Raw genomic sequence first — 18,407 nt, forward strand, 5'->3', positions numbered from 1 at the left:
AGGAGGTTGGGGGTGAAAGAGATTTCATTTTAAGTTCCTAGTGCTTCATACCTGGTTACAAAGAGATTGGGACTAGTAGACCTCTAAATTCCCCAGGACCAATACTAGATGACAATTGTCACATCTTAATTCACATCACAAGTAATTGCTAAGGGACTTCGTATACAAATACCTACTCCTTCCAATTGCACCTCACGATCCTCAATTGTACTTTAGTAATTAATTTGTAGAAGTAGATCTAAGAAACACCATAGATGTTAGGCTATTGATTAAATAAAAAGAAATACGACTCTTGTGTTTACCCATGATGTATTACTTGACAACTCGTATACTTACCAAGTGACGCACACCAAACCATTTGCGTGGTTGGCATGCGTCAACTTCTTAACAGCAGAATCTTATAAAACATTACCAAAGGCCAATTACTCCTTAGTACATTTTCGATTAATGGTGCTTACTATAACAAGTTTTCTACACATTTTTGAACAACTATAACCCTATCAATTTTTCATGAAACCCAATAAAATAATCAATGCCCACAATTAATGAAAATATACAACCCACAAACTCCATCGTCTATTTTTTATATAATTATTAATCCTAGATTGATCGACCGGGTGACTTGTACCTAAATCAATCCAAATTTCTAATTCAGGTCACTTATGTAATTAACCCAATGTAACCCATCTTGTTAAGATAATTTATAGTTACAAGAAGTGATTAACAATTTACGTTTTTCCCCTTTAAATTATTTATTTTATAATTAATAGGATATTCTAATATATATTATATATTAAATAATTCAAAAAATTATAACTTTAAAATAATATTTAAAAATATTTTTATTAACCTAACATTTATGTGAATGACTTGAAGATTGAACTATTTAATATAATACCTAGTGCCTCATGTTTGAACTTTCGGTATACTTTTTTCCATAAAATAAAAATATTTTTTAATAATTATAATTTATTTGAATCATATACCCAGCCATTTAATGCAAATAATAAATGAAATTAAACATCTCTCATTACTAATATTATATTTAATACAAACAAAGACTTGTATTAAATGACTTAAGGAGAAATTCTTACAAAAAATTAAAAATTTCCTTGAAACCTCTCGAAGCAGATTATACATCTACTTTATGTATAGACTACGCATTCTCCCTAGCTTCGCATCGGAGTTTTTAAAATTTTATGAGGATTTTTGAGGCAATATCATATATAAAATAATATAATTAAACAACTCTTACTATGGAAACTATTGTATACCTTGGTTTCAAAGGTTTTATGGACATTTATTGCATAATAATTAGGTGTAATTAATGTTTTTCAATTATTAATATTATAAGTAATATAAATAAAAACTTAAATGTTGTAAAAATTTAAAATTGTTCTTTGAAACACTCTCGGAGTAGATTATACATCTACTTTAATAGTATGTATAGATTTATATTACGCTAATGAGGTTTAGGTGGTTTTTAATAGATGTAAATTGTACAAAATAATTTTAAAAAATTAAATAATTGAAAAAAGAGAAACTAACCAAAAAAAAAATATTATATATATATCTATATATATATAGGGAAATGATAATCTAGGGGCATTCTTAGATTACTGTTTTCTAGGGGCGTTTTACTTATAGTCGTTAGATCATTATCCAATGGTTGTTTGTTTATATAAGTATTGGATATATTTTATTATTTATAATTACTGTAGAATGAATTTTGTATTATTTATGATGATACAGCCGTCGGATTCCCATCCGATGGTTATTGTGGATGTCTCTAGATTACCAGTCCTCACATATATATATTTATATATACATACACTATAATTTTTACCCAAAAAAAAGTAAAGAAAACTTTAAGAGCAAAAAATAATTAGTGTATATATCCTATATCTTAAAAGTACAATAGAGATGCACACTATATATATATAATGTCACTTTGTTTATATAGCTTTTTTTTTCTAAGACTTAATTCTATTTATAAAAAAAGGGTTGATAATTAAAAAAAATATATAAGGAAATAAAAAAAGAACAATTAAAAAAAGTACAAATTTTAAAAAAATAATAAAATAAAATAAAATAAATTACGTAACAAATTAAAAAGAAGAGATTTATTAAAATCATTAAATAAAACAAAAAAATGAATTTAAATTGAAAAATAATAAAAATAAATAAAAATACTAATAAAAAAAAAGAAGAATCTCTCCCAACTTGCGGGAGAACGTGGTTGGACATGGGGAAAGATGTTGAAAAATAAAGAAGGAAGGAAAAAAAAGAAGAAAGATAGAGAAATTAGAAAGAGAAAACAGAAGATTAGAAGAGGAAGGAGAAGAGAAGGAGACAAAGGAATTAAGAAGAGAAAAAACTAGAAGATTGGAAGAGGACGTAGAAGAGAGAAGACGAAGAGAAAGAGGAAGTAGTAAAAAAAAAGAGAGAGAGGAGAAAAACAACTACCAAAAGTGGTACAGTTTTACTTATAACGAAGGCATGATTGAATGCATATGTTAGTAGTATGCAATTGTTTGAAAAAATGAGGATGCACAATATTGTCGATGTGTATAATATTGATGGGCCTCTACTTTCTCAAATTTTTTTAGATTATCCGTACATGTATTGTTCCTCATTATTTTATATGTAGTGGGATTTGATCTCCTCCTCGGCATAATGCATATGCACACTCTCTTTCTAGACTAATATCAAGCAAAGAGGAGCTTTAGTAAACTCAATGTCAACAAACTTATGTTATTTTGAACAATATATCCTTTTATGCGACCATCTGGGAAATCTCATGTATTTGTTATATGAACTGTTGAGACACAATATTAAGTGTACATAGGTCAACGGACAACATTATGTCGATATACTGTTGGAAAAATTAAATGGTGAATGGAAATTGAAAGGTTGATTTATGTTTTAAGAATAGGTGTTTTAGAAGTTATAAAGACTTTGATTTTTAGAATTCCAATTAATTTTGGAATTTGAAGAGTTCTTTGGAATTTGAAGAGTTCTTCAACTTCATAGAATTTAATTCTATAATTAAAAGGTTTCAAACCTTTTGAATTTTAGAATTTGAGAAGTTTTAGAACTATTGAAACTCCAAAATTTAATTTTGGAATTTCAATGGTTAGTCACCTTAAGTTTAGAATTTCAATGGTTAATTTCCAAGGCTATATAAAGGTTTCTTTCTACAACTTTGAAAAACACTTACTTCATTTCCTTCTTTTCATCTACTCTCTCATGGAAAGTCTAATTCTAGGATCAGTGAGATAGAGCTCACATAATTCAGTTCACCGAAGTTGTAACATAGTGCCGCCTTGCAATTGAAGACCATTGTATCCTGGGAAGCAGACACTAGTTCAAACATAAGCACCGGAGAATGGTAAATCTGCTTTAAAGAAACTGTGTGATACACAAGCCTCGGTTTTGTCTTAACTTGTCTTTGGGATCAGGTCCTCTCACTTCTAATATAAAGTTTTATTTTATTTGTAATTTTCTATTTATTAACATCCCACATAGCTAGGATCGATTATACTCAACAATCTTAAAGCAGATAATAAGCATATCCTTCTAATATATATTGCCAGTGACATGCATTAAAACTTTCATATTTCATGCTAAGATTAATGGAATCAACACATTGCTATCAATGGGGATAATATTTTAAGTATGATAAACTTCTCATTATATGAAACACTATTTTATCTTTTCTCTTTAGTTAACAAAATTGCTAAGCTATTGGCCTATTTGATATGATTGAATAGTTATAAGACATGTTAAATCAAATATATGAGGGCTTATTTTATTAAGTCATGTAAAACATAAAAAGAAATTATCTGAGGGGTTAGTTGTAAGGTTTGAGGTGAAATATAAAAAATGTAGAAATTACCAATTTATAAAAAAATGTGAAATATGAGGGGTTAGTTGGAAAATTTTATCGGTGAAGTTATTCGCAAAATTAGTGAGAAAAATGCAAAATAAAAAAAAAATGCAACTTTCAATTGGTTCACTTGTAAAATTTTACAAAAAAAAAAAGGAAAAAGTAAAAAAGCGAATTTCAACGTTTACTTGCATAAATTGTAAAAAAGATTGTTAAGAATGAACATGTTAGGGTCTAATATGCAAAACAACCATTGGAGGGGTTGAAATGCAAAAAAGAAATATATATATATATATATATATATATATATATATATATATATAGAGAGAGAGAGAGAGAGAGAGAGAGAGAGAAAAAGAAAGAATATTAGGATTCTAATTGGCATAAAGGGAATTTTAGTAAATTTGTAAGACTCCTTTAAAATCCCCTGAATCTCACTTTGAGATTTTGAGGAGACATTTATTTTCTTCTTTTGATACTCATTGGAGTGGATAAATGTTGAAAAAAAAAAGAAAAAGAAAAATTCTCTTTTGAAAACTCTCTAAAGTTCACCTTGAGGTCTTGAGGATCCATTATTGTCTCTTGACACTCATTAGAGTGGATGAGAGTTTAAAAAAAATAAAAAATCTTTTCTGAAAGCTCTTTAAAGCTCACCTTGAGGTTTTGAGGATGCATTACTGTCTCTTGAGGTTTTAAGAACAAAATTCTATTTTGAAAACTCTCTAAAGCTCTTCTTGAGGTCTTGAGAAGGCATTATTCTCTCTTGATACTCATTGGAGTGGATGAGAGTTAAAAAAAAAAAAAAAAAAAAAAAAAAAAATCTCTTTTGAAAACTCTCTAAAGTTCATCTTAAGGTCCTGAAGAGCCATTATTGTTTCTTGACACTCATTGGAGTGGATGAGCGTTAAAATAAATAAAAAAAAATCACTTTTGAAAACTCTCTAAAGTTCACCTTGAGGTTGACACGACCGAATTGCGTGTGTATACCGCAAGTGTACGGGTGTCGATGTAATAAAATATCCGGTGAGTGGGTAGTTGAATCTACAGGGAACGAAAGTATTAATAGTAACAACTTCTCAGTTATCTAGTCGGAATCAAAGTTGTGATGAAGTGAACTTAATTGCAAGTATAAGACTAATGCAAGAAAACAAAGGACAAGTAGAAAATAAGGGAGATCTCAATCAAGAAAGATGAGGTAGCCGGGCAATGCTCCCCCTAGGATGTAAACATGAAGTGTAAGACTTACTAAATGTTCTTAAATCGAGTTAGATGAGTCAAGGTAATCCAAGAACAATCGGTCCCTGCCTCCAGGTTACCGATACTAGTCCCTACAAGGTCTCGGTGCAGAAATCGCTCAATCTCAACACCTCACACCCAATATGACCCAATATACTCTGGGGATACCTAGGAGTGCAATCGATTCCTAAAAATTGATCTAACCCTACTTATAGGCGGAAGATCCCTAACCCCCTACAAGGTCCCAGAGGACAAATCACTCAATCTCACGCCTCACTCCAAATATGGTTGCATAACGCTTAGGGAAATACTGAGATAGGAAGAACTCATCAGAGAGGAAAGAGGGCACTCCACTATCTCATAACTCACCCTCTCAACCCTCTTTAATCTTTGAGTTCTAACCCTAATGGAGACCTCTCTCTCACCAGGGCAACAAATCATGCATCACCAATCAATCACAAAGATCAATATCACATGCAAGCAATGAGAAAACAAGATTAAAACTCAAATAAACTCGGAATTAAATTAATAAAAAACATAAAGTAAGTCAATACAAAAGATAAGATACTAGGGTTCACATGCCCAAATACTTACTAGGGTTTAGCCCTCCATGGGGTGAGTTACAAAGCAAAGAATAATGCAATTAAAAGCAATGTAAACCATAGAGAAAACCCCCTCGAATTCGTGATGATGGCCTTGATGGGTCGCTCAACGTCTTAAAGGATCCTTCTCCGAAGCAAGGTTGCCAAAGGCCCCTTCGATGCTATGATTGATGAAAGATCTATCAAAGTTGGTGAAAAACTCCCCCCAAATTCGCCAAAGACCTCATCTTGAAAAACTAGCCGCTTTGCCCTTCGAATGCTAGCCAAAAGTCCCCAAAGAATAGGGCAAAATGGCTATTTATAGGCCAAAACCACGACTGTCATGTGCCTCCATGCAACCTCGTGAGCTACAGAAATTCCCACGCAGTTACGTGAAGAGTGGTTGCTACATTACTGCTACAGTAAAATGCCACGATGTTTTACTACGGTACTCTTCATTAATGCGGCTCACAAACTCTTCTCTTGAGGCCACATGGTCGGGCACATGTCTACGTGGTAGGTTATAAGACTTTTCTTGGTCGAAGCATCATTTGAAAGGTCTTGCATTCTTCACATAGAGTAGGGACAAGGAGATGTGACAACCTTTGTGCCCTTCCAACTAGCAAATTGGCTTGAATCCTCTTGGAAGTTGGCACACACCTCCACATACATGAGCTCCTCTTGTGTCTTGATCCTTGGATTGCACAACCTAATTGCACAAAAGAACACCAAATACACTATATGAGACATGAACCATTGTAAAAATGATGCTCAATGCATATAAAATATATAGAAAAATATATCTACTCAAGCACTTATCAAACTCCCTCATACTTAGGCCTTTGTTTGTCCTCAAGCAAAATTAAACATTAAACTCATGAAAAGAAAAGATAAGTGCTTGGCCTTAGGTTCACCAAGAGGGTTCAAGAATAAAATTCTAAAATCATAGAGAGAGTCAAACACGAAGTAAAACAATCAATACTCTAGCAAATAATCCAATAAAAAAATAAAAGTAATGAAATCGAAAACCGTGTATGTGTGAAAAACTCAACTCATGTCAACACTTTGTCCACTACAAAGTTTGATGAGTGCAATTCATATCATGTTTTCTTATCCTTAATTCATGCTTTTGCTTTCCTTCTAGTATATCTTTGTATACATTCGGTACTATTCTGGTATGTTTGTTAATGATGCATGAATTGAGGAGCTCGATTCAATTAGGAGAGAATATGGTCTCTAAATAAGAGAAAGTGGACGAAATGCTAAATGTTCAGGCTCAGAACGGATAGAGTACAGTCGTGCTTTGTCCCCCTGAATCTCCCAACCTTGTGCGGATCAAGTGAAGAAGCTTTTTAGTGAAAAAGTGACACCGGGACAAACACGGTTGAAGCACGCTCGTATCCATCCCCCTGAATATCTCAGGCTGGAGTTATTCTTATACTCAACAGGGGAAGCACGTGTTGGGGGCTCCTAGCACGATCATGTTCATGGAAGCACACGCCAAGCACGATCGCGCTGCCTCCCACTAAAAATCTCAGGTATACACTTAGCCGGTTACTGAAAAGCAGTCCATGGAAATATGGTTTAAGCATGATCATGCTAAGATAGTGTCGAGCTCAAAGACAACCCTTTTTAACTCTAGTTTATAGGGTTTACCCTCATCTTTGTTCGGGGATTCAACTCTCCACCGGGAGGACTTGAAGAGAGCGAAGATCAGGCTTCATTACACATCCTAAGGGGATCAAGGAAGAGTTGAAGACACAAGAGAAGTGGGGTTAAACATACAGAGCTCGACGAGGAAGATCATCTTGAGGAAAAGGGAGTCATGTCTTCTTTCTTTAGTTCTTCATCTTTGTTTTCCTCATTATACCCATCCATGAGGGGCTAATCGTCCACGGTGCCCAGGGATGTAAACTATATTATTTTGTATGCTTTGACTACTTGACTGTTTATAATTACGGAGTTTTTTTGTTTCTTGTGTTTGCATATCTTAATGGTTTGAATTGCACAACTGCTTTGGTAATCCAGTTATCTTGGCATAACTTAGTGTATTTGAGAACCATAGTTGCAACATTGCTTTAGAGCACACGCTCAAACTATAGAATGTACCTGGAATCATTAGAGTCAATTCATCATGATATAACTCATAGAAATCATCCCGGTGCATTGCTTTTTCGTTGTTGAAAACACAATCCTAATCCCCCGATCACTACCATCATTCACTCTTGCATCATTAGTTCTTATTTTAATCTTATTACAATATTTGTTTAATTGAACATCAGAAGATAGATTAGTACTTTAAATCCAGTCCCTTAGGATCGACAACCCTACCCCTTACGAGGTACCACTTTACTACTTGTGTGCGACCCGTGCACTTGCGGAGAACACATCAAGTTTTTGGCGGCGTTGCTGGGGACTGGAAACTTTTAGGAAAATTTAGACTCTGGTGATTTAGCTTGTTAATAGTGTCTATATTTGTTAATATCTATTTTCTTATTTGCTTTATTCGTTATTTTATGTTTTCTGTCCATTCTTATTCTTTTTCCTTCCTTGAGCTTACACTGATTTATCTTTTAGGCATTGGAAAAATTGTATGACCCGTAGAAGTACGTCTTCTCCATTGGCGAACCCTGATCTAGAAATTGAGAGGAATTTTTGAAGAAGGATCAGGTAGATTAACTTGAGTGAAACAAGTTCAGTGGAGATAAGGGTGGAAGTAGGTCAAGACGAAGTTATGGCCAGGAACGAATAGCAGAGTATCTTAGATTATGCCCGACCAAACTTGAAGGGAGTGGGGTCTTGTATTGTTCGGCCTCCAGTGGTTGCAAACAATTTTGAACTGAAACCCAATCTTATTCAGTTGGTATAGCAAATGTGTCAATTCGACGGATTTCAAGATGAAGAGCCATATTCCTTCGGCCTCCAGTGGTTGCAAACATCTCTGAGGAGGTCATTTGCCTTCGACTCTTTCCATTCACATTGCTAGGAAAGGCCAGACAGTGGCCAAATTCCTTGACAAAAGGGTCATTGACAACATGGAAGCAAACCTCAGATACCTTTATCACAAGATATTCTCCTCTAGCAAAGATCACTAAGTTGAGGAATGACATCTTCTCCTTTATGCAGTTAGAATCTAAATCTTTGTACAATACTTGGGAAAGATACAAGGAAATGCTGAGGAAATGCCCACCTCATGGAATTGTGGAATGGATGCAAATACATATTTTTTATAATGGGCCTGAACATCTTTACCAAGAAAATGCTCGACGCAGCCTCAGGGGGATCATTATGCAACAAGCAACCAAGTGCAGCATACACACTAATTGAAGAGATGGCAAATAATGGCTACCAATGGAGTTTGAGAGGAGCAAACCGATTAAGGCAGCCGGAATTTACCAAGTGGATGTTGTCACCACATTGGGCGCACAGGTTGAAGCCCTTACGAAGCGACTGGATGCAATGCAATCGATCACCTCAGTCAGTGGACCGTCTGGAGATAGTTGGGCTCCCCAAGTGAGACTGGTGGCTCAACTGAAATGGGTACGGGATAGTTTGAACAAGTGGATTTTGTTGCACAGAATCACTGGTTTCTAGAACAACCCATACAACAATACATACAATCCAGGGTGAAAAAATCACCGCAACTTTTCATGGAACAAATCAGGACAAGGGAAAAGGACAACAACAAAATAGAGCTTCCCCAACCGAGCGCACAATCATCACAGCCCTTGTCCTCCTCAAATTCAATTGCTGAACTTATCGAGTTGCTAAGTTAGTTCATGAAGGGTACATAAAGTTGTCTTGTGAGTCATGAAGAGATGATTAGAAACACAAATGCCACAGTATGGAATCTAGAGCACCATATGGCTCAAATGTCCAAGTTAATTGAGGAGAGGCTTTTGGGGTCACTCCCTAGAAACACTGAGATCAACCCAAAGGAATCCCTTAAAGGTGTTTCATTGAGGAGTGGGAAGCAACTCTCAAATTTTATTGAAAAAGAAGCCGAAAGGGAAGTAGTTGAACCATCCAACATTGTTGACCTTGAGGCCCCAATCGAAGTAAAGGAGAAAATAGTGGAACAAGGTAAGGAGAAGAGTGATCCATTAGTGTATCAACCCAAGCTTCCCTACACTGTGAAGGTTAAAAAAGATCAACAAGATGAGCAATGTAAGAAATTCCTCTATATGTTCAAGACTTTACACATCAATGTTCCATTTGTTGAAGCTCTTGCTCAGATGCTGAGATACGCCAAATTTTTGAAGAAATTGCTCACAAATAAGAGAAAATTGGAAGATGTGTCCTTAGTGATACTTAGTGAGGAGTGTTCGGCGTTGATCACTAACTCACTCCCCAATAAGGAAAAAGACCCAAGGGGATTTATCATCCCTTGCACAATTGAGGGACTCATTGATGAAAAGGAACTTGCTGATTTGGGGGCAAGCATAAATCTCACGCCATACAAAATCTTTCAAAAGCTTGGGCTTGGGGAGCCGAAATCCACTCCTATGATGCTACAACTGGTTGACAGGTCTATCAGACAACCACGGGGGGATCGTTGAAGATGTTTTAGTAAAGGTGGACAGATTTATTTTTCCAGTGAATTTTGTCATTCTAGATGTTGATGACAAGGTTGAGGTGCCGTTAATTCTGGGCAGACCACTCTTGGCCACATCCAAGGCTCTCATTGATGTCAAAGATGGTTGAATGGCACTTCGAGTGGGGGAAGATGATGTGATATTCAAACTCCATGATTCTATGCGACACATGATGGATTTTGAAGATACTTGCTATTATGTGGACGCTATTGATGATTTAGTTTCTAATTATGTGAAGGACATATTCATGAAGGATGAGTTATCTGAGCTACTTGATGACAATCCTCTTGAGGATGAGGTCATGAAAGAGGGAGTAGGGGACTCACAATGTCTAGATGTGGTGAGGGTGAAGACAGCCGTACCCCGAGCCACCAATGAAGAAAGTCTCCCGAGCAAATCGTTGGTGGAAGAAAGTAATCATGAAAAAGAAAAGCCACCCATCTCACCACCCACTCCTAATCATCCAAATTCATGGACTTTTGGTGAGATCAATTTGATTAATTCATTATTGCCATATTCATGCTTGTGCATTTCAGGTGGTGATGTGAGGCCTCGATGTCACGAGCCTCCTTACGATGCACAATAGGTGCATCAAGCTAGTGACATTAAACAAGCGCTTCTTGGGAGGCAACCCAAGTTGTTGTGTTGGACTTTTGTTGTTCTTGTTTTCTTTTGTTATCATTTTTCTTTTGTTTGATCTTCGTTGTCATCACTTTTGCTGCGGTTTATCTTTTTGTTGGTCTCTCTCTTTGAGTTTTCATATTTTTTATCAAAGTTGGGTTTTTACTGATTGAGCTCGTGTGTTTTGTTTGTTTGATTTTGAAAAGGAGAACTCTTGTCTTGAAATTTTTCAAGGCAAGCACGAGCAGAACACACCCCTGCTTGTCCCACTGATTTTCACTGATCTTAGTTTTCATAGATTTCCATGGCAAGCATGGGCCGAGCACGAGCGTGCCATGGACCTTAACTCAATGAGTATGATTTCACATGCTCGTGCTCCCCTCCTCATTAGTTCTAGTCTTTTTCTTGAGATTTTCAAGGGGAGGCTCATGCTGAGCACACGAACGTGCTAGGAGAGCAAGCATGAACATCATGCACTTAGCATAATCGTGTCTTTCTCTTTTGAGGTTTTTAAACTTTTTCCTGAGAGAATCAGGGGAAGGGACATACCTTTCACATGATCGTGCTTGTCTCGAATTCTAACCCTAACCTTGGTGTCCTGAGCACGCACATGTCTTGTGCGTGCTCAGTCGTGACTGATTGGCTTCCACCATTCCACTTTAAAACCTAGCCGTTGGTTGCACCTCTTCGTCCCATTTCTCGGCCATTCTTCTTCTTGTCTTTGATTGTTGTGTTTCACGAGTTCTATTTTGTTTATTGCCAGATTTTTCACACATTCAATCGCCGTTTTACCCGTCAATTCCGGTAAGTCTTCAACATTACTTTGGGGTTTCATTGGGAGGTTTTCCATCATCCTTCTTTATGTTTATCAGATGTCTTGGTTTCCCATGATCCATGCTTAAATTTGTTATTTGAATTGTTTGGAGATTTTTGGCATCAATACTTTGCAACTCCTTGCGGGAAAGATGACTGTTTTGGGACACGATTATGTTTCAAACCCTTGCACGATCATGTCCCCTCATTTGTGAATATGAAGGGAGTGGTGCACGGTCATATCCTATGGTACGACATGTTTTTCATGCACATTGCACGATCGTGCTCCATCTGTGTCCTTATGTTTATTGTACTGATTGCACTCCTTCCTTTTACAGGTAATGCCGAGAGTGCACCGTTCTAATTTCATCAGCGCGGATGTAGTCTTCCCTTTACCTTTCTTTTCTTTGCATGTGTTTCTATTTTTTTTTTGTTTTTCTTGTTGTCAGTTAGCAGAGGGAGTCCGTTGCTACATTTTGTTTTATTTATCTTTATTTTGTTGTAGTTATTGTCCTTTTTAGTTTCTCTTACTTTATATCTTCGTATTTCTAGAGCTTTACTTGTGTCTTCCGTTACGTTCAGGGATTATGTGAATGCTTGGAGTTGAAGAGCACACACATTGAGAGTGGCAACATCACTCTCCGTGTTCTGTAATGTCCTTTCAACCCCCTCTATCTTTTATTGTCTCAATTTTGTTTTCCATGTCAATCATTTTACATTGAGACAATGTATTATTCAAGTGTGAGGGAGGGTTGCATGCTTATTTTGCTAGAGATGAGTGCTTATCCGATGATAGTCTATGATCGATTACACTTAGAGCTTCTTAACCTTGGGAAACACATGTGTGTTAGTTAATTATTGAGATCGATATCGTAGTCTCACTCTTACTTTGGAGGCCCAAGTTTATCACTCAACCCTAATTGTGGAGCGCATGTTGTTAGGATGAAAATCGTTTATCTCTTGGTTTAAAAAAAAATTAGAAAGTCAGATTCCTTGTGGGATGCCCTACAAGTTCTTTGTAAATACTTTGTGAAAAGATGGTAGAAAGAGCTATCACCCTAGAAGAGTGAAGCTAGTCTTGAGTAGTCAAATTTTGGGCATTACAAGTGTACATTTGATGACCTACCGGGAGAGAAGGCTACATCTAGGGTGTATGAAGCTACTACCCTATTGTGAATAGTTCATTTTAGGTTTAATTTTGCTAGGTTAAATCTTGAAAACTGTGGAGCACTCAATTTAGGGTTTGCATACACACAAGTTCTTTGAAGTAAGAGTGTAGCCATTGATTGAGTACTCTTGTTGTTTCTAACCCTTGTTGCTTTCCCTTTGTTTAAGAAGTTCATATTCTCTTGAGATCAGAGGTGATGCACTCATCTTCATTTTCATTAAATGATGTAAGATTGCTTGAGTATAAGCAATGACTCAAGTGTGGGGATATTTGATGAGTGCAATTCATATCATGTTTTCTTACCCTCAATTCATCCTTTTTCTTGCCTTCTAGCACATATTTGTATACATTCGGTGCTATTCTGGGTATGTTTGTTAATGATGCAGGAATTGAGGAGCTCAATTCAATTAGGAGTAAATCTAGTCTCTAAATGAGAGAAAATGGAAGAAATGCTAAGTGTTCAAGCTCAGCACGGGCAGAGCATAGTCATGCTCTGACCACAAAATCTCCCAGCCTTGTGTGGATCAAGTGAAGAAGCTTTTTGGGGGAAAGTGACACCAGGGCGAACACAGTTGAAGCACACTCATGTCCCTCTCCCTGAATATCTCAGGCTGGAGTTATTCTTCTACTCAAAAGGGGAAGCACGTGTCGGGGGCTCCTAGCATGATCATGTTCATGGAAGCACATGCCAAGTATGACCGCGCTGCCTCCCACTGAAAATGTGAGAGTTCGATTTTTTTTTCTTTACTTTGCTCATGTTTTGTTCCTTGAGTTTAAACTTTGTGTTTAAGTTGCTTCGAATGTTTTCTTGTGTTAGGACCTTAGTTGAGGTTTTTAAGAAGGTTAAAAAGATGGGAGAAAGCCTTAAGAAGAGTTAAAAGAAAGCCCAAAGCTTGCATGAGCTTGGTGTGACTTCAAATGGGGCTAATTAGGAGGATTAATGGGCTGTAATAGCGCCAGTATATTGACCAGCATATTGACCCGTTAGGCTCCACAGTGTTTTGGCCTATAAAAGGAAGTTCTTGGACCTTCCAGGGTCTTCTTGAGCCCTCTTTTCTCTCCTTCTTCCTCCTCCTCTAATTTTCTTCATTTCCTCTCTTAAAACCTCTCATCTTTGGTCCCCAAACAAAGAAATAAGTGGAGATTTCATTTCCTTTCATGAAGAAGAAGTTCGATTAGGATGTAGAGACGACCATCGGTGAGTTGGATTATCTTCTTCTTCCTCATTTTCTCTCCTCTCTTCTTTGTTAAGTTTCTTTGAAATTTTTGTGGAAATCCTAGTTTTTGAAGTGGTTTAAAGATTAGAATCATTTTTAAGTTGTAAAACCATGATTTGGTGAGGAAAGGAGAGAGATCTTGCACCTATAGGGTTCGGGTAACTATAGCACCCAACCAAGTTGAATTCCTTTTGTTCTTTTTGTTGATTTTGAGGATTTTAAAGGTTCCATTCTTGATAGAGCACCTTGTTAGAGTGCTTAGAAAACTCTAGAAGCAATTTCCTGAGTTGAATTTTATTAAATCATGGACTATATATTATGCATATATATATATATATATTGTCCTTTGAATGACCTATAAAAACTTTTGAGATGTTATTCATTGGATTTGGAAATCATGAGGATTTATGATTTGATTTCTTTCATGGTTTTTACTAAAGATCATAAATATATACATATGTTGTTGTTATGATTTGAAAACTATATGTTTTAGAAGATATGTTTGAATTACGTATCCTTATAAAAGATTGATGTTCTTCCTATGATGACCAAAAGCTTTGGGTAAAACAAATTGAATCTTACCGTGTTGATGGCATAATTGATTTGAGGTATATATATATATATGTGTGTGTGTGTTTTCAATGAATATTCTTATGTGAAGTTCTTAATAAAAATGTTTTCATTGCATGGTTATGAACAAGTTGTTGACTTTTGGAGTGAGATTGGCATTTGTGAATACTTGTGATCTCTTGATGAGATTTATGCTTCCCTATTAATGAATATATTTAGCCTACGGGCCAAAATGCTATTTATTGCTTTCATTCATGATTTGTGAACATAGTCCTGAATAAGGACCGTTTTCATGTTGTGATGAATAATTGGATTTTATTATGCAAACACCCGTGGGGTCTTGAACATATCCATGGAAATGGTGGGCTACGGCCTTCATGTTCTTGACGTGGTGGTTTTGATGGTGACAGGAGAAAATCCCAGTACTTACTGCAGTAAGAGTGTGGATGGTTTCCACGGGCCGTCCTGTATAGAGATGGCGTGGAACACTATCAAACCGGTTATGCCATTTCAGGTGGGAGCGTAGAGCCCTGACTTGGATATAGTTGGATTGTTCGGAGTCACCACACGAACTTCCCAGCGGCTAATGCCAAGATACGCGCATCTTGGTTGCTCCTGACCTAACCGCAGCCACGGTTAGCAAATGAGGGTTTTTGAGGCTATTTAAGATATATATTTGATTGTTTTAACCGAAAATTTATATGTTCTGGATTATGAGTTACTTAACAAAGGAATGGATTTGGATTTCTTACTTGTATGGATTTCATGATGATTTAAAGAGATTTATCAAGCATTTCATTGTTGTAAATTTTATTTCTTACTTTATACTTGACATTCAAAGTATATTGAATATTTTGAGGATTTGAAATATATTTTTGACATTTTACTTTAATATATTATGTATGAGATATAGCTCCATGTTTAGCTACTCACTGAGTAACCTAGTTACTCATTCCCTCTTCTTTTACCTCCCAGGTGATAGCACATCAGCGGGATAGAAGCGTGAAGTTCTTGGCAGAGTAGTTTGTATTTTTTTTTAGCCGTGTATGATGCTTAAACATTCTGACATGTATTTGTTGGATCCACTAGGATGTTACCAACCCTAATATTATTATGTATCTTTCTTCTTAGATACTTTCATATATGTTGGTTAGATTTATGTTGTGTATGAGAAGTATACTCTCTATGTGAATGGTTGTTGTCATTGTTATTATGAACAAAATGTTATGAATATGCTTGTGTTATGACTTGTATTAAAGTGATGGATTGTGTAGTAGCATTTGTGTATGTTGGATTGTGAGAATATTTATTATTGTTATAGTGGTTCTGTGCAAGGAACAGGTTAGCCTTACGGCAACCAAGGGTCGAGGTAGTGTTGGACCTCCCCTAGGTTGTTGTTGCGGTATGTCATGTGTGGGACCTGTGGAACGGGACGTGACATACTTTAGTGGTATCAGAGCCCTGGTTTAGAGTTTAGGTGTAGATTTAGACAGTATAATCTAGATCTAGAGTTAGTTTCTCGATTGGGTCAAAAGTTTGATTCTTTGTCTTTGTTACTAATGGATCCAAAAAGAGTCTGCATATTGTTGCATATTGTGGTTATTTCTAAAAGATGTCTTTTGTTTTCATTTCAGTGAGATGCCAGCACAACGATTACGCACTCACCATGGAAGAGTCATTTCCCCTGCTGTTGCTACACCAAGAGCTCAGAGAGGTGGAAGGTGAGGAGAACCAACCCCGTCCCCCATCTTCATCGCCACCTAGGCAGGAAGCCAGTTCAAGGCATGATCCTGCAATGGCAGCTTCTGTGCATGCCCCTAAGGTTTAGGCAGATGCTCCTGTGCCTGCTTCTGTTCCAACTCCTGAGGCGTTAGAAGCTTTAGAGCTCATTGGGCTACCAAGGGGAGGCCGCCTACCTATCAGGAGTACCATGACTTCTTAGATTACTGGAGGATTTTTGGAAGACAGGCTCAGACTGCCCTAGCAACTACCCCAGCACCTAAACCTGCACCACCACAGGCCCTAGTAGTTCAGTCTATCCCAGGAGAGGCCAGTGGACCTAGTCAAGCCTTAGCCTTGTCCAAGCTACTAAAAGAAGCCCGACAGCTTGGATGTGATTACTTTTGATGACACTAGTGATGCCATGATTGCTAAAGAATGGGTCAAGCGGGTGATTGCTACCTTTGATGACATGAGTTTAGGTGGTGAGATGAGACTCAGGGTTGCTACTAGGCTGTTGGAGGGTAGAGCTCGAATTTGGTGCGAAAGTTTGAAGAGTAGATCATTTGGGCAGGTTACTTGGTCAAATTTTCTGCGTGAATTTGATGAAGAATATTACACCCGGTTTCACCGTGATTAGAAGAGGCATGAGATTATGAGACTGGTTTAGGGAAATAAGACAGTTACATAATATGAGACAGAATTGAAAGATTTGGCTAGTTTTGTTCCAGAGTTAGCACCTACTGAGGAAGTTCTCTGCTCTAAATTTGAAGTTGGTATGAACTTGGGTATTAGAGAAAGAATGACAGTTACAAGCAAGCAAAACTTCAAGGAGGTGGTACAATCAGCTTTGAGGGCAGAGCAGTTGGTTAGAGAAGGCAAGAGAGTTCGAGAGAACATAGCTAAGAAAAGAAGCTTGGAGGTGGAGCAGCCATCTAAGAAGAGCAGGATTGAAGGTTCCTCTAAGGGTAATTCTGCTCCAGGCCCCGCTAGACCTCCATCATCTCAGAGTGGTGATCAGCAGAGACTCACACGTTCTGACAGTGCTCCTAGTGTTAGAGGCCCAGAAGTTAGGAACAGGTGCAAGAATTATGGAAATTCGCATAGAGGGCAGTGTCAGGCACCTCGCAAGTGCTTCCATTGTGGTCAAACTGGACATTTGAGGTCAGCATGTCCAGAGTTGGGACGGGGTGGATCTGCACCATCATCTCAAGACCATCCTACCCAGTTCAGAGATTCCCAGCCAGTAGCATCTTTCCCAGTTACTATCAAGTCAGGAGCTGCTAGTAACACTTCACAGCCAGGTGCCCAGCGACCTCAGACCAGAGCTCAGACCTGGGTGTTTGCCATGACAGAGGAAGAAGCTGAGTGTAGGCCTATTGTGATCACAGGTACATTATCCATTTTTCAGCATGACGCTTATGCATTGATTGACTCTGGGTCAGAGCGTTCTTTTGTTAGTACTACATTTGCATGTCATGCGAATAGTGACCCATCCCCCTTGGGTGGTGAGTTAGTGATACAAACTCCTTTAGGTGAAGAGGTAGTAAGGAGTTTGGTGTACAGGAGTGTCCTGTGCTAGTTAATGGAGTTGTCTTGAAGGCAGACTTGATTCCTTTGGAGATCAAAGATTTTGATGCTATCCTTGGTATGGATTGGTTGGATAGACATCATGCTTCCATTGATTGTTTCAAGAAAGAAGTTACTTTTCTTGGATCTTTAGGATCCACAGTGGTGTTAAAGGGTATGAGAAGGACTTTACCTTCATGTTTAATTTCATCCATGGAAGCTAGAAGATTGGTGAGCAAGGGTTGCCCAATGTTTTTGGCTCATGTGGTAGATACAAGAGTTAAGGAGCCAGCACTAGAAGAGATGCCAATGGTGAGGGAATTTCAGGATGTTTTCCCAGAAGAATTACCAGGTTTACCACCAGATATAGAAATGGAGTTTGCAATAGATTTACTACCTGGTACGGCTCCTATTTCTATACCACCTTAT

General features: G+C 37.2%; 1 protein-coding gene across 1 annotated transcript; it reads left to right on the plus strand.

The window, feature by feature from the left end:
- Positions 1-9,524: 9,524 nt before the first annotated feature.
- Positions 9,525-10,265, plus strand: LOC120263114. The gene has a single exon (XM_039271019.1). The coding sequence runs from the start codon at positions 9,525-9,527 to the stop codon at positions 10,263-10,265; it is 741 nt and encodes a 246-aa protein (XP_039126953.1).
- Positions 10,266-18,407: the final 8,142 nt, after the last annotated feature.

Source organism: Dioscorea cayenensis, chromosome 6 (assembly GCF_009730915.1).
Source record: "Dioscorea cayenensis subsp. rotundata cultivar TDr96_F1 chromosome 6, TDr96_F1_v2_PseudoChromosome.rev07_lg8_w22 25.fasta, whole genome shotgun sequence".
Taxonomy (NCBI): Eukaryota; Viridiplantae; Streptophyta; class Magnoliopsida; order Dioscoreales; family Dioscoreaceae; genus Dioscorea; species Dioscorea cayenensis.